The 17,743-nt window shown below is 32.3% G+C and overlaps 2 protein-coding genes and 1 long non-coding RNA gene across 4 annotated transcripts; 2 read left to right on the top strand and 1 right to left on the bottom strand.

Moving 5' to 3' along the window:
• LOC104763128 (putative FBD-associated F-box protein At1g05080) lies at nt 6,631-8,205 on the top strand. Its single transcript, XM_010486545.1, has 3 exons — nt 6,631-6,825; nt 6,892-7,572; nt 7,906-8,205. The coding sequence occupies exons 1-3, from the start codon at nt 6,631-6,633 to the stop codon at nt 8,203-8,205; spliced, it is 1,176 nt and encodes a 391-aa protein (XP_010484847.1).
• On the bottom strand, nt 8,460-10,176 carry LOC104760509 (putative UPF0051 protein ABCI9). Its single transcript, XM_010483449.1, has 4 exons — nt 9,202-10,176; nt 9,023-9,138; nt 8,780-8,864; nt 8,460-8,678 (listed from the first exon to the last, which is right to left on the bottom strand). The coding sequence occupies exons 1-4, from the start codon at nt 10,174-10,176 to the stop codon at nt 8,460-8,462; spliced, it is 1,395 nt and encodes a 464-aa protein (XP_010481751.1).
• LOC104760510 lies at nt 14,446-17,506 on the top strand. 2 transcript variants are annotated; one of them, XR_002036481.1, is made up of 5 exons: nt 14,446-14,744; nt 14,959-15,020; nt 15,192-15,223; nt 15,342-16,051; nt 17,207-17,506. It is a non-coding gene; the product is annotated as an uncharacterized LOC104760510 (long non-coding RNA). The 2 variants fall into 2 exon arrangements; XR_002036480.1 differs by lacking the exon at nt 15,192-15,223 and having other exon boundaries at nt 17,207-17,504.

Below are 17,743 nucleotides of genomic sequence, written 5' to 3' on the forward strand. Positions count from 1 at the left end.
TTGTATGTTATATATAAATTTTATTTTTGTTATAATACACTGATTTATATCCATTTACAAATCTTTTATGTATGTTACTATTAAAAGTATATTTTTTATACCTAAATGTACTCTTGTATGTTACAAAAATATTCTTTATCACCATCTAGAAACTGTCTATATAAACACATTAAGCCAAGTATATTACTTTCACTTCTGCATACTTTTTTTAATTACTAAATTTGTTGGCTCAAAAAACATTTTGAATAAAAAATATATTACATAATATACTAATCAATGATGTATCATCACAATAATGTATGGCCACCATGGAGAAAACATCGGTTCCACCTTCATCCCTTATAGAGAGAACCTTGCGTCCAACCTCCTCCACCATAGAGAGAACTTTGGCTCCGCCTTTCTCCCTTAGAGAGATAACCTTGCGTCCAATCTCCTCTACCTTACTCCCTTGCGGAGATAACTTTGTGTCCAACCTTCTCTACCATAGGGAGAACCTCGGCTTTGCCCTCCTCCTATGTAGAGAAATATGTTCACGTCTTTTTGCTATCTCAAAATGGCTTGTTCCAACAACCAATAAAAGTAAAAAAAAAAATTCTAACTTCACAAAAAATATTTTGATAGTAACTAATGTTAAATTTCTGAATGTATTCGTGATAGTAACTATGCCAAAGTGAAAGTAAAATAGTTGGCTTAATGTGTTTATAGATAACATAATATACTAATCAATGATGTATCATCACAATAATGTATGACTGCCATGGAAAAAATCTCGGCTCCGCCCTCATCCCTTATGGAGAGAACTTTGCGTCCAACTTCCTCCATCATGGAGAGAACCTTGGCTCCGTCTTTCTCCCTTGGAGAGATAACCTTGCGTCCAACTTCCTCCACCTTCCGCAAACCAGGGTGTCAGAGTCTTTGAGCTCCTACGGATCTATCAACAACGATTTATTTTTTTCCAATCTATCTATCTATGTTTGTTGTATGCTTGTGTTTACTTTATTAATATTTTTAAAAACAAAATATTTTCTTTTTGTTGTAATCAAATTCTTCCTATTAAATATTTATACATGTCAAAATCTCAGTCTGATAACTTGACATATGTCAAAATCTAAGACTTATAACTTGACACATGTCAAAATCTTGTTAATGACTAACTTTCAAAACCCAACTTTATATAATAAGATTTCATCATAAAAAATCAATTTTAATTATATGCACTCCGTATAACAGATAAGATATAAAATTTCAAAATAATATGAGCATTATATAAAAGAGAATTTTTGAGATATATCTTTTTGTGTCCTTTTAAAAAATACATCTTTTAGCTGCTCATTTAAAAAAAAAAAAATATTCTTCATCAAATCTGAAAATTTTATTAAGTTGTATGGAGTTTAAAAATTACTTATTAATAATAACTGATGCTTGAATAATCCATGTGATTAAAAGGTTTAAAGAATTTAAAAGATATTTCACAAGGTTCAAAATTAATGTTTTACAAGGAATTTATATGGTTTGTTTTAAGTTTTTACAAAATATTTAGAAAGTCATTATAAACTGTTTATAAGATATTTATAATAATTTATGCATGTATAAAGGTAATTTGTGTATGTTTTTATAAAATTACACACTTATTTGAGTATATCTCAAATATTTTTAGAAGCCTTTTTGAGATCTCCCATCATCAGCGCCTAGGAGTTTTCCAGCATCAGCGCAAACAACATATGCACCTTCTTCCAAACAAGAAACCCAGTCCCAGCCTATTGTGGCATCAAATTCCATGATTTTCCAGACGGAGTAAGAAGTAGAATAGTATCAAATTTTCGTCTTAATTGAATTTCTGCAAGCTTTTCTAAGAAACCAACATCCGAAGTGATCGTAATACAAACTCTTTCTCTACTAGTATGCAACCAATCTAAAATCTAAAATCAGCAAAATTTGGAATATCTGAAATATAATTGACAATTGCAAATTATGTACAAATTTACCTCCATATAATTGCAACATGATCCATTAAACTGATATTCAGCAAAGGACTCTCTCTCTACGCTTGTTGTAGCTTCCTCCCTGACTTTATTGAAGAGTTGGATCTACGCCGTGGCTGGAATCCATCGGATAATCCAGAGTATAAGGCAATGACTGACCTCATTGAAGAGTTCGATCTTGGCTGGAATCCATCGGATGATCCAGAGTATGAGGTGATAGTTGTATCTTTGTTTTTCTTTTTTTTTATATATATATTAATACTTGTCAAATCCACTAACAGAATCTCTGCTTGCACAGACTCCAATGAAGATGACGAAGGTTAAGAACATTACAAATCAAGGCTAGATATAATTGGCTAGATATAATTGGAAACACATCCTCACTTTTCTGGTCACTTTTCAGGAATAAGTCTGTTTACAAATCAACGTTTTCTTGCTAGTGTTACCTATATGGAATAAGTAGTTTTGATATGTAGGCTGCTATTGTTTACTAATCAACGTTTTCTTGCTACTTTTCTTCTGTTCAACAATATAAATATCAATGAAAATGTGCTTATCTGTTGTGACTAATTGATATGCTGGTGAGTTTGGCCCTCTTCTCTTTCAAGTCGCTGGAGGAGCGACAACGACATAAATAATAGACAAGGAGAGTCCTATTGTTGTGAAAAAGAGTCGCTGCTATTGTGGAGAAGAGTCACCGTACTGTTAAAATGAGCTTTCGTGATAGTTGCTGAAAAAACCGACGGTCTCTTTCTCTCTCCAGCGACACTTTTTCTCACTGGAATACACACGTCCCGTCATCGTTTTTCCGTTACCGTTGTTGTTTTGATTTTTAATTCCAATTACCGTGGTCGTTTTCATCTGTCGCGATCGCTGGATGAGAGACTTGAAAAAGAACACAGCCTTTATTGCAATTTTTTTGTTCTCCTCTTGGTGATTAAATAGGATTGCTGTGGAACTTTTTCTCCACTTATACTAACTTAGTCAAGAGAGTTTTGGTCCTGGTTTTTTTTATTTATATATTCTCCTCTTCCACTTGAAACAACTACAGATTTGGTTATCATTCTGGTGGCTGGGAAAACCTCCAAGCAAGTTGTTTAAACTGAGATCCCATTATTTGGTCTTCTTTTGTGTTCAATACAGTATGGTCAGCTTGCTTAAAACGAAGTACCTTCTTTTCTTTCTTCTAAACAGTTCATAACTTTAATTTGTCATCTATCTCAAGTTTTCCACTGTGTATATATCTAGACAGAGCAAAGCAATGACGACCTTCTTATACCACTCCCTCTAGATTGAAGACTCTAGGAAAGCAAAGCAAAACTAATATTAAGAAAACTCTAGGAAAGCAAAGCAAAACTAATATTAAGAAAACGAATCATTCCTATTTCGAGTACAAAGGACGCAATCATATTTAGAGGTGGATATCTTAATATCTTTAACTAAGCGTACTTAATTCTCTTTTCTTGAAGATCCTAATTAACAGACCAAATACTTATGAAGTCTCTCTAAAATGGGAATATAGGTTTGAGGTAATGGTGTTCTTGTAGACCATATGCAAAAAATGGGTGTACATCTTAAACTAATGTTTAGCCTAATTATTTTGTGGTGAAAGAAACTTAATCTTAATATTTTACTTCATTCTTCTAAACTCTAAAAAAAATTGTGTTTAAAGTTTTTGGATGATTTTTTTTTTAAAAAAATATATTTAAATTTCATTTAAAAACCATAAGAATCTCAAAGAATCCAACATTTTTCAGCCGCTACACCTTGCTGATTATATCAACAATCATAGTTACATTTGATATAATCATGTGATTTTACAGTTTTAGCTGGAAAATATTGATTTTGTGATTTTTGTGAAAAATGTGATTTTAAGATTTTAGTAGGAAAAATGTGATTTGCATTTTGGTCAAAAAATAGGAAATATATTTTGGGGTTTTGAAAACAAAAATTTGATATTTTGCAAGATATTATATTTGTCATTTTTTAACTTTGGATGAACCATCTCCGGCCAAATAGTATAGTTAGAAAATCATCCAAATGAATTTCAAATTTTTGACTAAAATTTAATGATGATCATTGATGATGCTCATTTGTTTTTAAAAATAAACAACATCTAAATTAAATGATCCATCGAGATAGTCCATCTGAATGCAACAAACCAAAAGGGCCATAATTGGAAAAGTATACACTTTTTTCATAGAATAATTTGTAAAGTAGGCACTTTATAAAATATATTTGTAAAATAGACACTTTTCTATCTCTTCTGTAATACAACTCTCTATTAGATAGACATTTTAGTAATTGACTTATTTAACCTTTTGTGCAAAGATAAATATCCCACAAAAAGTATTTGTACAACTATACTTTTTTCTTTCTTTTTCTTTTTTTCCTTTTTAACTTTTTAACATGATTTTGTTATTAATTTATACAAAATAATTATAGAAATTCCTCAAAATACCACAATTAAGTTTTTTCTAAAATACCACATTTTAATTGTTTTCTTCCAAAAAACCACAGAAGTTTTATTTTTTCAAAAATATTAGAAACATAAAAAATTGTTTTTAAGGATGTAGAATTTATTTTGTTAGGTTTGGGTTTACAATTTTAAATTTAGAGTATAGTCTTTAGGAGTAGGGTTTAGTGTTTAGGATTTAATGGTTAGTTTCTAATATTAATTTACACTTTGATATTAATCTTAAAAATACCACAAATTTTTTTTCCAAAAAATAACACAAACACAAAAGTTTTAATTATTTTTTTGCAAAGAATATTTTTTAAAAATACCACAAACAAAAAAAATTATATTTAAGGATGTAGAATTTATTTTGTTAGGTTTGGGTTGACAATTTTAAATTTAGGGTATAGTCTTTAGGGGTAGGGTTTAGTGTTTAAGATTTAATGGTTAGTTTATAATATTAATCTACACTTTGATATTAATCTTAAAATACCACGCTTTAAGTTTTTTTTTCCAGAAAACTACAAAAGTTTTATTTTTCAAAAATAACACAAAAACATAAAAATGATTTTGAAAAATGTAGAAATTTATTTATTTATTTTAGATGGTACACCAAACCTAAATGGTACACTAAACTCAGTTGGTACACCCCAACGCAGATGGTACACCAAACCTAAATGGTACACCAAAATAGCATTATTTGATATATTACAATATTATAAATTAATTTTTAGATTTTTTTTTAGGTTTGGGTTCTGTATTTTACATTGAGGATATAGTTTTGAAGGGGTAGAGTTTAGTATTTGGAGTGTATGGTTTAATTGTGAAAATTTTTAATTAGGTGGTACACCAAACCCAGATGGTATACCAAACCTAAATAGTACACCAAACCCAGATGGTACACCAAAATAAAAGTATTTCAAACATTACAATATTTTAAATTAATATTTAATTTTTTTTTATGTTTGGGTTCTCTTAACCTAGTTAGTATTTAGAGTTTAGGATTTAATTAGATGGTACACCAAACTTGGATGGTAAAACCAAACTCAAATGGTATACTAAACCTAGATGATATACCAAACCTAGATAGTATACTAGACCCAGATTGTACACCATATTCATATGGTACACCAGATTCAGAACGTACACCAGACTCAAATGCTACACTAGACCCAGTTGATACCCCAAAGCCACATGGTACACTAGACCTAGATGGTTCACTAGACTCATATGGTACACCGTACACCATAGCCACATCGTACACTAGATTCAGATGGTACACCAGACTCATATGGTACACCGTACACCATAACCACATCGTACACTAGACCCAAATGGTACACCAGATGTAGATGGTATACCAGACTCAGATGGTACACCAGACGCATATGATAAGCCAGACGCATATTATACACCAAACCTAGATTGAACACTAAAACCAGATGGTACACCAAACTTTGATTGTAAACTTAACCTAGATGGTACACCAAACCTAAATGGAACACCAAAATAGCATTATTTGACACATTACAATATTTAAAAATATGTTTTTGAAATATGTTTTTAGGTTTGGGTTCTCTATTTTACACTTAATGTATAATTTTGAGAGGTAGGATTTTAGTATATAGACTTTAGGGTTTAATTTTAAAATTAATTTTTAAAAATTAAACCATGTTTTTAGAATTTTAAAGTGCTAAATATAAAAATAGAAATTATTTGATATTATTTGAGAGAATTTTTTCAATTTTAGATAAACATGAAACATTAATTTTTGATCCAATACCAAAATGGGATCTCACACATACAAAATTTCATTGGAAAATATATATGATATATTGATTTTTTTTTTTTTTTTTGTCATATTCTCTTTTTCATTTCTTCTAAAACTGGGACTGTGATAGAAACTCTTGTTTGAAGACATTAGTTTGAAGATCACGAAATGAAACCCTGTGCGAAAAAGGTCTGATACTGTGATAGTCTGATCCGTTGCTTACTTTATTTTCTCTCTCTCGGATAGTTTTAAGTGGGCCGTAGAACCTAAATTAAAAATAAAAAAGGTTATTTAGGATTGGTTTTATATATTAAAGATTTAAAGACATATAAGTACCGGTTATGATTTATATACGAATACGCATATGACGGTATGACCTATTCTTTTGCTTTCGGCAACTAGGGTTTTGCCTCGTGAAGATGACCGAAGACCGAAAGATTAAGAACGTTGAAGAGATAATATATAAAGACAAGATTAGTGAGTTACCGGAAGATTTGCTTGTAACGATATTGAGTCTTATCCCAACAAAAGACGCAGTGGCCACCATGTTTCTTTCGAAACGATGGCTCTCTGTCTGGACGATGATACGAACACTTGAGTACAAAGACATCGACGTTGAAGATTATGGTTATTACGACGATGGCGGTGAACTTTTCTATAAGCATGCTGTCTGGTACAAGGAAATGAAAACGAGCGTTTGGAACTTTCTTGACAAATCGATGCAACTCCATAAGGCACCTGTAATAGACCACTTGTGCGTCAAACTCGGTCAATCATGTCCTACTGATGTTGATGTCGTAAAGTGGGTTGCAAACGCTGTCTCTCGTTGCTTGCTTGACCTAGAATTCGTGCTCTCCTGGTCTGCAGATCCAACCAGCTTGCCCTATAGCCTTTACTCCTGCGAATCTCTCGTGACATTGACTCTCTGCCACAAGATTCTCGTGGATGTTCCTTCTCCATCATGCCTACCATCCCTTAGAGAGCTCGATCTAGACTGTGTGGTGTATAAAGACGAGGATTCTATTGTTAGGTTCTTATCGGGCTGCCCCGTTCTGAAGTGTCTATACGTGAAGCGGAAAAAGACTGATAATGCGAAAAAGTTCACTATAAAAGTTCCTTCTTTATTGGAATTAGATTATATTAATCGTTTGTTTGATTATGATTTAGACGATGCCCTCGTTATCGATACTCCGAGATTAGAGGACTTTAGCATCTGTGATTTTTTTGGAGACTTTAGCTCGATCGAGAATATGCATTTTCTCAAGTGTGCATATATCAGTCTTGACACTTGCACTAGTGAAAAGATTATAAGTTCTGTTTCTTCGGTCTCATCTCTTGAGTTCTTTTTGTCTGATGAAATGGTAGAACTATCTTTTATATCTCTATTAATATTAATAGTCTTTCTTAATTTTTCTTTACGAGCATCCACTAATGTTGTGTTTGTTTTATCGCAGCTTGTGTGTAGTAGAAATATCAAATTCTCTAGACTTTTAAAGTTAAGAATATGTCCACGAGAATCAGATTGGTTGGAACCACTCATCATATCTTTACTTGAAAATTCCCCAAAACTAAAAGAACTATGGGTAGATTGTGTACGTGTATCTCTCCTCTGATCCTCTTCTAGCTTTGTTATGAAATTTTTAGAATAATTAAAGTTAAAATGTGTTAAAAATATAACCATCGTTGTTTCTCAGGATTGGGGATCAGCCAAGGATATTACACTTTCATGGAATCAACCGATCTCCACTCCCGGATGCTTGTCGTCGCAGCTCGAAACCTTTAAGTGGAAAGAATATAGGGGAACAGAAGGAGAAGAACAGTTCTTGAGATACGTCTTAGCCAGCTCTAAGTGTTTAAATACCACGATAATCTCTTTGGAGTACACCTTGGAAAGGAATCATGAAGAGAAACATCTGATGATGGAGAAGCTGAAAGATATTCCTAGGGCTTCAACAACATCTCAGCTATTGTTTGAATATATTTCGTTCATTTAAAGACAGGACGAAGCCTAGTTAATGTGGACCCCTAAATGTGTTCATGCCGCCTTACATTTCTTGTTCTTCCTTTTTTTGCTTCCTTAAGACAATAATAAAAATGAAAAAGGTGACATTGAAGCGACTGAGTTTCTAATTTGATTCACATTACAAACTTAATTAGTTGATTAAATTATAAAGAGATCAGAAATTTATATAATGAGAAAGCAGTCTCTTTTTCTTTAATTACTGTGTTCTGTAACTGTGAGTTTTGTTCAACCCACTGATCTTTCAAGCTTAATGCTCATAAGGTGGTTAACCTCGGCTCCAAACTCATCAGGCAACTTGTTGAAAACATCTCTGCAGAATCCAGAGATCATTGCCGCTAATGCTCTCTCATGATCGATTCCTCTCTGCTCGAAATAGAAAAGCTGGTCTTCTCCAATCTTTGAGGTACTCGCTTCGTGCTCTACTCTAGCCGATGGATTCTTTACCTGTTATTTTTTCAGAGTCCCACCACATATTAAAAACATGTACAGCTTTATTATAAACCTTATAATAAATTAAATATGAGATGATAGGCAAATTTAATTACCTGAATGTATGGATAGGTATTAGCAGCTGCATTGTCACCGATAAGCATTGAGTCACAAGTCGAAGTATTTTTAGCATTCTCAGCCCTAGATTGAACCTGAACAAGACCGCGGTAACAGTTTTTTGAATGCCCTGCCGAGATTCCCTTTGAAATAATTCTACTTTTGGTATTCTTTCCTTTGTGAATCATCTTGGAACCTGTATCAGCTTGCTGATAGTTATTAGTCAATGCACGGAGTAAAACTCGCCAACGGAACCATCACCTTCTAAAACCACGCTCGGGTACTTCCAAGTTATTGCCGACCCTTTCTCAACCTGAGTCCATGAGATCTTGGAACCATCTCCCGCGCAAAGACCGCGCTTCGTCACAAAATTGTAAACCCCACCTTTACCTTGACCATCACCTGCATACCAATTCTGCACCGTTGAGTACTTAATCTCAGCTCCTTCCCCACAATAGAGCTCAACCACAGCAGCGTGAAGCTGATTCGTGTTGTAAGAAGGAGCAGTGCAGCCTTCTAGATACTCAACAAAACTCCCTTCTTCAGCAACAATCAAAGTTCTTTCGAACTGACCAGTCCCCGTCGCGTTGATCCGGAAATAAGTCGAAACAGGCATCGGACATCTCGTGTTTTTCGGAACATAACAGAACGATCCATCGCTGAAAACAGTGGAGTTCAAAGCCGCGTAGTAATTATCATCACTAGGCACAACTCTTCCTAAATACTTCTTAATCAAACCCGGATACTCCCTAATAGCTTCCGACATGGAACAGAATATTACACCTGACTTCTCTAGAGTATCCCTATGAGTGGTAGCTACCGATTCACTATCGAAAACCGCATCAACCGCAACTTTATTACCCGAACACTTCTTTTTTGTTAAAGGAACGTCTAATCTATCGAAAACCTCAAGAAGCTGAGTATTATCATCATCAGCTTCATCTAAACTATTCAGAGTTGGTTTCTTTTTAGGAGCAGAGTAATAACACATATCCTGTAAATTAATACGAGGATATGTATTATCTGACCATTTAGGTTCTCTCAGTTTCAGAAACTTGGCGTAAGCTTTGAACCTAAACTCAAGCATCCAATCAGGTTCCTTTTTAAGTTTCGATATCGATCGAATCGTTTCTTCAGATAAACCTTTAGGGATTCTGAACGAATCTATATCTTCAGAGAATCCATATTTCTTGTCGTAATCTGGATTCTCAAAGTAGTGTTGAAATTTATCTTTTGGTTCAGCTCTGACTTTGAAAACCCTAGTTGGGTTTAGGGTTTTGGGAGATGGGAATTTAAAAAAACCGGGTTTGGGATGAAACCCTTTTGATGATTTGGAAGAAACTGAAACGGGTTGTGGAGAGAATCCGGAGTTACCGTGCGGGACAAGACACGCCATTGTTCGGAGATTGTTCTTTCTTTGTATTTTGGTTTCAACGTGTATTAAAAAAAGGGAAATTATATATATCCTTAGCACAAGTTATAAAAGATTGTTTTCCTGCCACGGCATATTAAAAAGTAAATATAATATGTCAAAATCATTTTTTCAGTTTTTCCAAAAAAAAAAAAAAAAAACTTTTGTGCAAGTGTTTGCGGTTGTGGAAAGCTAAATATGTATATATCTATACTCCTATATATATATATATATATATATTCAGTGAGTCTACTCTGTAGAATATTGTCGACATATTTATTAATAAACTTTTCTTAAAATTTTGTAAATATATTGATTACAATTTTTTTTTTAAATTAAACTAAACTGTTTTTCCGTTGATCAATACAATAAAACTTGGATGTTTTCACCAGGTGATGACACATCAGCTTTAACATTCAAGCTATTGTTGACACATCAATTAAAATCAATAGCCAATAAAAATATTTGAATTAATACAACCAAGATTTCTAAATCAATAAAAAAAACTATGTGATATTAGACGTATCAATTAGGCCCAGAGCCCGAAGGCTGTTCCGGCCCGACCCTACTTTGAAAAACACTAAGCTCGGACTTAAATATATGTCCAAAAAATTGGATTTTTTGGACTCATCAGCCCGTTCGGGCTTAAGAGTTTAAGGACTTAGTCCAATGGGGCTCGGACCAGCCCGAAAAGCCCTAGAGCCTGAAGGCTGGTCCGGCCCGATCCGGCTTTGAAAAACACTGAGCTCGGACTTAAATATATGTCCATAAAATTGGGCTTTTTGGTCTCAGCCTGGTCGAGCTTAAGAGTTATAGGACTTAGCCCAATGGGGCTCGGACCGGCCCGAAAAGCCATTATACAAATATAATTATATATTTTTCTCATGATTGTTTGATTGTAAATAAAGTTTAAAACTCTAATCTTAGTTTTCATATTTACTTAATGCCCTTACTTAATATTTTTAAAATCTTTATCTGTGATATTTTATATGAATTATATATATTTTTATTTGGTTAAAGTATAAAAATTTATTTGGTTTTAAGTTATTTATTTGTTTTAGATTAAGTTGGTTTTAGTGAATATAGATGAGTTATTTAAGTTTTGATTGATTTGTTTTATATTGCACCTTTAAACATTGCTTTTTAAGACATGTTATAAACTAACTTATAAATTTGAATTTTTGATCTGTAAGATAAGCCCTGAATAGTCCGAAAAGTCTTGTAGCTCTGTTAGAGCCGGACCGGACTTTGAAATATATGCTCGGAAATATTTTGGACCAGGCCGAGAAGGGCTCAAATATATGTGGGTTTTGTGGATTTCAAGCCGGACCGGGTCGAGCCAGCCCGATTGACATCCCTATGTGCCACATCACGTTGTCTTTCACTTCATAAACTCTTACACACATAATAAAAGAAAAACACCAAGACTCTAATTGTTTGTTCGTCTCCTTCACACTAACTTCTCTTGAATTCAATTAGAGAGAAGAAACAAAAGAATCGTCACAAAGATTTGTCTTCAATGAAACAATCAAAAAGAGAAGAAAACGCATGACTCGTGCGGCAAGAGACATAGAAGAAGCTTAGGTCATTGTTAAATAGGCAAAGCAATCTCACCAAATTCACCTTTGATTAATTCGAACAATAATTTTACCAAAATCTACAGATTATGAAATAAAATTATCTGGTTATCGAGAACTCTTTGGAAGAAGAAGCGAAGTTAAAAATTAGGATAGAGAAGAAATTTGAAAAGATATACTAAAGAGAGAGAGAGAGAGAGAGAGAGAGAGAGAGAGAGAGAGAGNTTTAAGTTTTGATTGATTTGTTTTATATTGCACCTTTAAACATTGCTTTTTAAGACATGTTATAAACTAACTTATAAATTTGAATTTTTGATCTGTAAGATAAGCCCTGAATAGTCCGAAAAGTCTTGTAGCTCTGTTAGAGCCGGACCGGACTTTGAAATATATGCTCGGAAATATTTTGGACCAGGCCGAGAAGGGCTCAAATATATGTGGGTTTTGTGGATTTCAAGCCGGACCGGGTCGAGCCAGCCCGATTGACATCCCTATGTGCCACATCACGTTGTCTTTCACTTCATAAACTCTTACACACATAATAAAAGAAAAACACCAAGACTCTAATTGTTTGTTCGTCTCCTTCACACTAACTTCTCTTGAATTCAATTAGAGAGAAGAAACAAAAGAATCGTCACAAAGATTTGTCTTCAATGAAACAATCAAAAAGAGAAGAAAACGCATGACTCGTGCGGCAAGAGACATAGAAGAAGCTTAGGTCATTGTTAAATAGGCAAAGCAATCTCACCAAATTCACCTTTGATTAATTCGAACAATAATTTTACCAAAATCTACAGATTATGAAATAAAATTATCTGGTTATCGAGAACTCTTTGGAAGAAGAAGCGAAGTTAAAAATTAGGATAGAGAAGAAATTTGAAAAGATATACTAAAGAGAGAGAGAGAGAGAGAGAGAGAGAGAGAGAGAGAGAGAGAGTGATGTGAAGATGAAGGAAGAAGAGAAGAGAGACATAGAGATATCAATTTCTCAGGTAAGCCCCTCCCTAACCACACAATTGTCGTCTGATATACAAAAAATTAATAAAATTCACGAAAGAGCAACTTAGGCATAACAAAGTTCATTAATTTCTTTTAGAATCGCAGGTCTAATTGAGGTAAAGATGTCGTTTGTGTAAATTGACTCACCTCTTTTTTATTGACTTAGGTCTTGAATGAAGATGATGTTGAGCAAATTGATGCTTTGGACTAGAACGTTTTTTTTTCAAGGTTTAGTACAATAAATGTTACTACTACTCCAGAACTCTCTATGTGAAAATTATCATTATTTATTTCCCTTTCGATCTTAGTAAATTTCAAAATCTTCATCTTTGATTTGTAGCAAACAACAGATGATAGATTGGAATCATGATCAGTTATGTAGTTGCAATATCTAAAATGGTTGGAGGCGTGCTTCAATATATGAGTTATGGACAAAACGAAACAACTAACAAATGCCATATAGAGAACACCATTAAAAACAGAATCGCCACCTTCATATGAGAAAGTGATTCAAGATGTTTGGTTCAAACCGTTGGTTCTTCTAAGCATGGCCAAGACTTCAAAGCTTTATAAAAGATATATTGTGGAGAAGTTGACAATGATTTAAACCAAACACTTTATTCTAAAGTCGTCAAGCTAACTAATCAACGTCCACTAATAATACTTACAAAGGAAAATCTTATCCCGGTTTATCATGTTGTATTGGAAAATTGAACTAAATTGGATGGCTTCAATTATTGAGCTTGATTGACAAAAATATTGTACTTGGTAGTGATATATATATATATATATATAATGGGTAAGTTTGAATTATAATAAAAAGTCACATTTATATACAATATCATCCAATTTATATATCATTAAAGTAAATTTTAATGTTTATTTATCTAACTATTTAATTTTTCTAAAAACCATTTATGCGGACTCACGTACCAATGTGTAACAAAAATTATAGTAATCACAATTTGTTTAACTCTATTTTTTTTTCAATTTTTACTTTGAAAACTAAAACAAATTATAAAAATAAGAATACAAAAAAAATTATTATTAACCACTACAAAAACCTTTATTGATTATGATATATTTGATTCCAAACAACATAAAATACAAATAGTATTCCAAAAAATACAAAATAAATTAATAAATACAAAATAATCTAAAACAACCTGCGGCGTAATTAAACTAAATTCTGTAGATTTCTATTGATTTTTTTTTAAATGGGTTAATTGTTTAAAATTTAAAAACTGTAAGATTGTATAATGTATAATCTTTAAATTAGTAAAATTTGTTAATTTGTGACATAACGTTTCTTGTTCTTGGCGTTTATGTATAATGATTGTATAATTGTAATTTATAATTTTCATTTGAGTAGATTATCTACAATTCTAGACATTTGTTTGCATCAGCAAAACAATGATTCTTATAAAATCTATGTCCTTGTAACTTATTCTATGTATGACTTGTACACCCTTTTAGAAAACAAACAAGAATCACATTGAGTCTGTAGAGGCCCATTAAGAAGAATTAAAATTGACTATCAAATGTTATTGAGTTTACAATTGTGTGGCCGAGTGCATTGTCTCTCTCGTTTTCTTGTTAGGTCCAATAAGAATAATAATACGGATTTAGTTCTTTTCTGCCCCTATAAGTCGGAGTAATGCAGAAAAAGGGATATGAGATTTTGGGGTTTTAGCAAAGTTTTTGAGAAATTGTTTTGATGAAAAGGATATGAGATTTTGGTCCTAATACAATTGACAAATATAATATTCTGACCCATGTTCTCTCACTCTCTCTCTCTCTCTCTCGTTTTTGTCTGTATCGTCTTTTTTTCGGATATGAAGAACATATCTGAATCAATTTTTGTCTGTTCGGATGTTCCTCTTGAAGGTCTTCTTTATTTCCCCTGAAACGATTAAAATCCATACAGTGTCCGATGAGATTGAAGTTGGTCATAATCTCCGGAATTATAAAGTGACGGAGGTAATTTTTGATTCCAAAATTGTACTGCGACTCTGTCGGTTTGTTTTTTAGTCTTTCGTTTGCTACTATGGAATTTGATGCAATCAATTTTCTGTTTTCCAAAATCGGGTTTTGGGAATTTTGCTTAGGTAGGATTGAATATTGTTTAACGAAGGAAATTTAAGAATTCTAAATGACATTTCTTATTACTCAAACTGCGTTATGTGATTTGCAGGTTTTATATGTCGATCCTCATGAACAGATTTCCTGAAATTGGTTTCCTTAATCGTCTATAGTGTAAGATCAGTGAATTTTCCTTTTTCATATTTTAGATGCATTAAGGTCAGTTTGGTTTCCAAAAAAAAAACATACTTTCTTAATAAGAAGTTTAGTATGACCAGCTATAGTAGCAGCCTTATAATGTTCCTAATAAGTATATTTACAGGCGCTTCTTATGTCTCTATTCAGGTCAGGTTTTGGACCTGAATATCAATGAAAGAGTATGTAGAAGTTTTGCCAGAGAAATAAGAATCGATTCCAGTCTTTCTTATAAATTGAATCTGATCATTCTGCTTAATATATCATCTGACTTATAGTCCAAAAATATTTGTTGTGTAGGCTAATTTCAAAGACAACATGGTAATGAAAACGCATCATCTACGGGACTTGTTTCTACACACCAATTCACAACAGTTTAAGAACTATGTTTATAGATATAGAAACCCTTGCTATATATTGTCTGATACGTATTTAAATTTCTCACGTCTTGAACTTGCGATTTTGTTCTATGTCAAATTAAGTAGTAATTCACAACAGTTTAAGCGGTATGTTTATAGATAAAATCCACGTCTTAAAATTACACTTTGATAATGAAGTAGTTTCAACTTAATAATTAGTTTTCAATCTGGCTTAAAAATAAGCTGAAAAATAAAAAGTTTTTGTCGCAAGAGTTACGATAATAACTAACAAAAAATTATTCAACCCAGTATCTTCAGTTAACCTCCTTCCAAATTAGCCATCTACAAAAAGTATAAATACTTATTTCACCATGAACCTCCATGAGCCAATGGGAAGGTGGTTGACATAACGGTTCACCAAGTCTTTTTTCACGGACCCGTGTATTTTCATTCCGTGAAGGTATATTTTATAGTGAGAGAAGAGAAACTTATGAAAAGAATACATTATTTGAAAGTGATACTCACAGTCTAGTCAGCCAAAATGAGTTCAAGGGCTTAGCATGTGGTAGTTGTATATTGGCACGAAGGACTTTGACCTCTTGTATGGACGGATGTCGCGGAGAAAAGCAAAAGAAACCGGCGTTATTTTAGGTATGGATTTATTTAGCTTTGTTTGTTGTGAGGCTATCATTGGTGAGACTGTATTTATATAGTATGGAAAAGAAGGATTGTTATGATTGCGTCTAAAAAATTAAGAATATACGGGATTCGCTATTGTTGGGAAGTTTAGATTTTTTGCCGATAGTATTTAGAAGGATACGTTAATTTGCGTATATTAAGGAATAAGAGGATGTTATGGGTGCGATATCTTCGTAGATTGATATCACAATAATATTTATTGATTATGATTGATTGTTGAATTAATTTATATTAACATTTTTGAAATACATTTTGGTTTATGTCCTTTAAGTTTTGCTTATTTAATTTGTTTTATTTATAACATTAACCCCTAACAATTTTCCTAAAATAACATTTCGTATAAACTCAATTAATGGAACTATTTAAATCGACCTAATTTGATATGTTTATTGCCATAAATAGCTTGACAACATCTATACATTTCGATTTTTCCAAAAACAACTCTACACATTAAAATTATCCATATTTACATAGTTAATCCTTACAATTTTTTCAAACTAGCAATAACTAAATTATTCTTAAAACCGCAAAAAAAAATTATTTCTAAGATATATGTACGTAATTAATTTGTGTTTTCCTTTTAAATTAAAAGAGTTAAATGTTTTAGTTTTTTAAAAGAAACAATAATATCCCAAGAACATATTTTTCCAATGAAATTGAGATTTTTACTTAATCGTTTGTTTCTCTTATGGGTGAATCTTTTATGATAGGATTTTGCCTACTTAAGGAAAACAATAATGACGATTGAATATTAACAATAAACCATAAAAAATCAAAAACAAATCTTTGTTTCCATAATTATAAATATAATAAAGCGGAAATCGAGATAATATGTAAAACAGAAACTAATTACTACACCAAAATCTTATTAATGGCATATTCCTTACATAAAAAAATTTTCCTATACATTATTTCGTAATCAAATCTTGCTTAACAAGATTTTCTAGATTCACACACACATATATCTTTATCATCTTCTTAAGCCACTATATATACCATTCACTGGCAGTACTAAAAGTACTGAATCCGAAAAAGAAACTATCATCTTCTTATTAGTGGCTATAATTTTTTTTTTAAGAAGGTTTTATTGTGATTTTTTGTGCATAGTTATATGGTGGGATGGCTTGACACAACTCATGTGATGTTCAGAAGAGGAGTTTCAGAATTTGGAGAACTAAGAAAATGATTTAGCACAACTTATTCTTTAAAGGTATGTTTACTTTAGCATTGTTACTTTTGTTTTTTTTGTGTAATTGTTACTTGCCTTTTGATTTTGGTATAAGGGATTGATTTACTGTATAGTTTCACAGATCTCAATCCCATATACCAAAATTTGTTTCTTTTTTCATCAACCAAAATCTTTTTGAAGGTAAGTTTACTTAATACTAGGTGCTTCCCCACGCAACGCGTGGATTGTGGTTTAGTTGGCACTTTTTTTGTTTTTTTTGTCTTTTTCGTTTTCTCTTTTGTATTATTTCGTTTTAATTAGGCATATACGGGCTTCGCAGTCACTTGTATTTATACACTATATGTTATACCATTTCGTTTAGATGTGTACAATTGTAGCATTTATTTTTTATGAATTATGAGGATGTTGTTTCTTGCTTTTGAGGATCCAATCTTATCATTTATTGTATTTTAGAT

Source organism: Camelina sativa, chromosome 18 (assembly GCF_000633955.1).
Source record: "Camelina sativa cultivar DH55 chromosome 18, Cs, whole genome shotgun sequence".
In the NCBI taxonomy this organism is placed as follows: Eukaryota; Viridiplantae; Streptophyta; class Magnoliopsida; order Brassicales; family Brassicaceae; genus Camelina; species Camelina sativa.

Coding starts and splice junctions, on each gene's coding strand:
- LOC104760509 (XM_010483449.1), bottom strand. CDS start 10,176: ATGGCGTGTCTTGTCCCGCACGGTAACTCCGGATTCTCTCCACAACCC. Junction 8,865..9,022: donor GGTGATGGTTCCGTTGGCGA/GTTTTACTCCGT, acceptor GGTTCAATCTAG/GGCTGAGAATGCTAAAAATA. Junction 8,679..8,779: donor ATACCTATCCATACATTCAG/GTAATTAAATTT, acceptor AAAAAATAACAG/GTAAAGAATCCATCGGCTAG.
- LOC104763128 (XM_010486545.1), top strand. CDS start 6,631: ATGACCGAAGACCGAAAGATTAAGAACGTTGAAGAGATAATATATAAA. Junction 6,826..6,891: donor TTGAGTACAAAGACATCGAC/GTTGAAGATTAT, acceptor GTCTGGTACAAG/GAAATGAAAACGAGCGTTTG. Junction 7,573..7,905: donor TCTTTTTGTCTGATGAAATG/GTAGAACTATCT, acceptor GTTGTTTCTCAG/GATTGGGGATCAGCCAAGGA.